The sequence below is a fragment of the Crocodylus siamensis genome, chromosome 5 (assembly GCF_052110815.1).
Source record: "Crocodylus siamensis isolate JL-2025a chromosome 5, ASM5211081v1, whole genome shotgun sequence".
Taxonomy (NCBI): domain Eukaryota; kingdom Metazoa; phylum Chordata; order Crocodylia; family Crocodylidae; genus Crocodylus; species Crocodylus siamensis.
Window position 1 is genome coordinate 13,341,783 of NC_143399.1, and position 4,376 is coordinate 13,346,158.

Below are 4,376 nucleotides of genomic sequence, written 5' to 3' on the forward strand. Positions count from 1 at the left end.
CTGGGGCCTTCTGGGGCTGGGGCTGCAGCGTGGCTCCAGCCGACCAGGCCCCAGTTTTGGGCTGTGCATGCTGCCCCCGCATGTGCTTCTCTGCAATTTTTTTTTTTGCATGGGTTTTTTTGACCCCGAGATCCCTGGGGGTCAAAAACCCACCCTGCACCATACCTTGCAGTGCAGAGAACAGCTGAATGTGCAGCATGTGGCACTGCAGATGTGCCTCCAGTGCCACATACCACACGGTCATACTCATCGGGATGTAGCCAATGATGGCAAAGTCAAACTTTGCAAAGGTAAGGATCATGATCAGGAAGAAAATCAGGCCTTTTTCTTAAAAAAAAATAAGATTTTTCACAGTCGACAAGAAATAGAAATACCTCCATGTAAGAGAGAAGTCCAATGAAATACTTTATTTTAAACCAATAAACGTTTAATTGCAGTATTGGTAATCTAAGCATCCCAGCTCTATATTGGAATGGGGGGTCTTGAAAGATGAACTCCTTATAAACTACAGAAGAACTGACCATTGTCATTAGTTATGCAGTTCTCCAGAGAGCTGCAGAAAGTAAGTGGCATAATAATTAAAATGGAAATTAATTTTGTAATTATATATTTCTAACATTAAAGAGGAAATTTAATACAAGTATGATTTAACCAAATGGTAGCTTTATAATTAAACTAAACATAATCATGAATATTATCCATCAACACTAAGCAAATTTTTTACTTTTTAACTTGTGGTTTCTAGTAGAGCGTTGCTGATTCCAACCATTCAAAAATAATGTCACGCTCAAAAAAAATCATGAATATCTGAAAATTCCTGGGAATTTTAGAAGTAAATTCATGCGGCTTATTTTCATTTTGGTTTTTTGAGTCGGTGGTGTCCACATCTTCAAGGTTTTCTCCAAAAACACAATAGCGAGAAACTTATGATTTAAAATAAAAGATGGAATTTTTACATGCATAACTGCTAAAGCTCATGCTTCAAGAAAGGCGCAATATATTATTATATATAATAAAATCTGGAAGGTTGGCATCACTTTGTAGATTAAAAATAGATTCTTTTCTTTCAGCAATCATTATATGAGCCCCAGCATTCTTTTTAGTTTTCCTTGCCCTTGTCAATATGATGCCTTTTATACAGATAAAATTTAACAGATTGAACTAAGAAAGCAATATGCTACCACGCGGGTGGTATGAACCAATAATCTTTTACTTAAATACTGGTACATAGTTTTATTTGTATCTCCTATAAATTCATTTTGTTATGAACATTTTCTTTTTCAAAAATGTTACAATCTGAGCTTGGTTTTCAGTTGTGTTAAATTCTGCTACTTGCAGTGGTGTCTTTCTGAGGCTGTTAGTGGCTTGTAAGTTTGCTTTCTCTCCCTGAGACCAGCTTACAAGTGAATTTACAGAGTTAAAATGACCAGCCTTGCAAGCACAGTGCAGTGGGGTATCTTTGTTGTTATCTAAAGCATTAATGGCTGACCCATGGCTCAATAACAAATTTATCAAGTCATTGTGCCCGTGTTCTGCTGCAAGATGCAGTGGAGTCTTTCTCCAGATATTTTTGTCATCAACATGCTTATTCTTCCCTTCCATCAGGAGGAGTTTTACGATCTCTGCATTGCCTTTGATGCTTGCATAATGCATTGGTGTGCAGCCATCCATGTCCTTAACTCCAAATCTGGCTTTTTTGGCTAATAGAAGTTTAACTATATTGAGATCATTTCCCATAGCTGCCATGTGAAGAGGCGTCTTCTTCTCCTTGTCTGTGACATTGATGTCAGCATTGGAATTAATAAGCAACTCCATCATTGCACGATCTCCTAACTCAGTAGCAAGATGTAAGGGTGTCTTTGACTGCTTATCCTTAACATTAACATTGGCTTTATGCTGCAGCAGTTTTTGAGCAACATCAGCATTACCCCTTTGGCTTGCAATATGTAAAGGAGTGACTAACTCCTTTGTGACAGCGTTAATTTTGGCCCCAGCATTGATTAATATGTCAACGAGTGCTTCCTTATTATGAAATGCAGCAATGTGCAGTGGAGTTTGATCTCCCTGGCTTGCGATGTTAGCATTCATCCCTTTGCTTAGAAGCTGACTAGTGATGGAAACTGCCCCAGCTTGAACAGCTAGATGTAAAGCCGTGTCTGAATTGGGCATCTTCTCCTTCAAGCTGGCTCCTTTTTCAAGTAGAACTTCTGCAGACTCTGTTTTACCCAGTTCACAAGCCATGAGTAAAGGCGTGTACCCCATTTCGTTGTAGACATTGATATCTGTGCCTTTGTCTACTAGAGCTGCTACGATGCCATGCAGGTTCTTCTGGACAGCTTTAAAAAGAGCTGACACCATTGTGTCAGGGGACAAACCTTTAAAATATTCTAACAGTACTTCGAAAATGGATTGGTTGTTACTATTGAAGGCCACATCAATTATATGGGAATCGATGCTGGCTCCAGCTTCGAGCAGTACTTTTACAGTCTTCTCAAATCCCTGGGAAACAGCGTAGCCCAAAGCACTTTGCCCTTTCTCATCCTTTGCATCAACTGTGGCACCATTCTTTAAAATCATTTGTGCCAAACTGCTGTCATCTTTCAGAGCTGCCATGTGCAAGAAGCTGTGCTGGTTCCTGTAACGCTTTGCCTCTTCTTTCAGAATCCTGTTCAATATATGACTGTGGTGGTTCTGTGCAGCCAAATGAAGTGGAGTTTTGGCTGCTTCATCTAAGCTATATATGTAGGCACCGGCTTGGAGTAGCACTTTCACTGCATCATCGTGGCCTTTTTCAGCAGCCCTGTGGAGTGGTGTTTTCCCTTGACTATCCTTCACTTCTAGCTTAGCACCTTTTTTAATTAAATACTCCATTACTGCAATCTGACCATTAGCAGCTGCAATATGGAGGAGTGTTTCATATGAGGCGTTTACTGCATTAATATCATTCTCCTTCAGCATTTTCTCTAGGTTAGAAAGATCACCCTTTGCAGCTGCACCAAAGATACTAATAGTATCAGAATGGTCCTTTTTCGTTTTTGCTGCTGGCAAACTTTGTGTTTCTTTAACTTTTTCTTTAATAACCCTTTTTCTCTTTATCTGTCTAGGGATATCTGTCTTCACTGTGTGTTGCTCTTTGGACTTTTCAATCCAATCCTTGTCCTTTTCAAGTAGGTACCCTACTAGCTGTCTTCTAGCATCACCGATACTTTCATTTACATCACTGACATATCTCCTCACACTGTTGTACAGATTTGGCTCTACTTGTTTTAAACACGGATAAAAAAACAGCCTGCAAGCTCGCTCACCTTGAGAAACCAGGATATCCAAAACCCGCGAGTTCTTTTCTATCCGTGTTCTGTAGTACGACAGAACCATTTTTTTCTCTGGTGTAAAGATACCATTGGTTATCAACCAGTTAAGAAGATGGTCCGGATTGTTAATGCCTTCCACCAGTTCTTCTTTTTTTGTCTGTAGGACTTCTACTGCATATGGATTTGTAAACAAGCTGGTCGAATGCATGATGATATGGTTAACTCACCAAAACAGATTAAACCGTCCACTGAAGTTGGAGCTTGAATACAAAACAGCAAAACAGGATCCCATTATTTCATAGGTTCATTCCTAACAAGGTGCTGAGCCAGCAAATTGCAGCTCAAGCACTGAAGGATACCCCATAAGAAATCCCAAAGGCCTCACTTTTACTTTACCACTTTTGTTTGAAGTTCTCTGATCCCTTTGCTCTTCCTTAGCAACAAGGCGAATCAAGTAGCATGACAAAACCGGAAGCAACCAACTTAGTATATTCTGTCCCACATGGCTATTTTTTACAAATGCTTTCTAATAAAATTGAGGCAAAAATGCTTTTGTGAAATTCACATTTAAACAGCAGATATTTACTTATCACATTCTTCTTTGGCAAAGAAAAAAAACTTTGTTTGCTTCTGGTAGGCGGGGATGTGTCCATTCTGTTGGATATGACAAAATTGGCAGCCTAACTACTGTTGCTATGATTACATTACTTTTGTTTGATGTCAGATGAAATTGCACACATGATTAGTTACAAAGGAGGAGCCCCATAATAAACAGTAATTGAAATAACGACTAACACTGCACAAGCATTAATCATGTAAAACAAGACGTTAACATGAATACAGCATTTCAAATTTGTTTTAAACATTGAGATCACCAAGCAGATACAACTCCAAGGCACATAAACCTGTGGTTTGTCCTCCTGATCGTAGTTTAGTTCAACTGGATTCCCCTCCCCACCATCCCCATTCCTTTTTTTAATAATAGTTTTATGAAGAGATATAACATGTTCAGAATGTTTTAAGAACCAATTTTTCAGGTTTAGGCTATCCCATGAAGGCACACAG

At 39.1% G+C, this 4,376-nt stretch overlaps 1 protein-coding gene across 1 annotated transcript; it reads right to left on the reverse strand.

Moving 5' to 3' along the window:
- Positions 1–1,254: 1,254 nt before the first annotated feature.
- Positions 1,255–3,519, reverse strand: LOC149863517 (CARD- and ANK-domain containing inflammasome adapter protein-like). The gene has a single exon (XM_090049247.1). It carries the CDS (start codon positions 3,517–3,519, stop codon positions 1,255–1,257), a length of 2,265 nt encoding a protein of 754 aa, XP_089905373.1.
- Positions 3,520–4,376: the final 857 nt, after the last annotated feature.

What these genes read in the sequence shown, in the direction of transcription:
- LOC149863517 (XM_090049247.1), bottom strand. Translation starts at nt 3,519, where the DNA reads ATGCATTCGACCAGCTTGTTTACAAATCCATATGCAGTAGAAGTCCTA.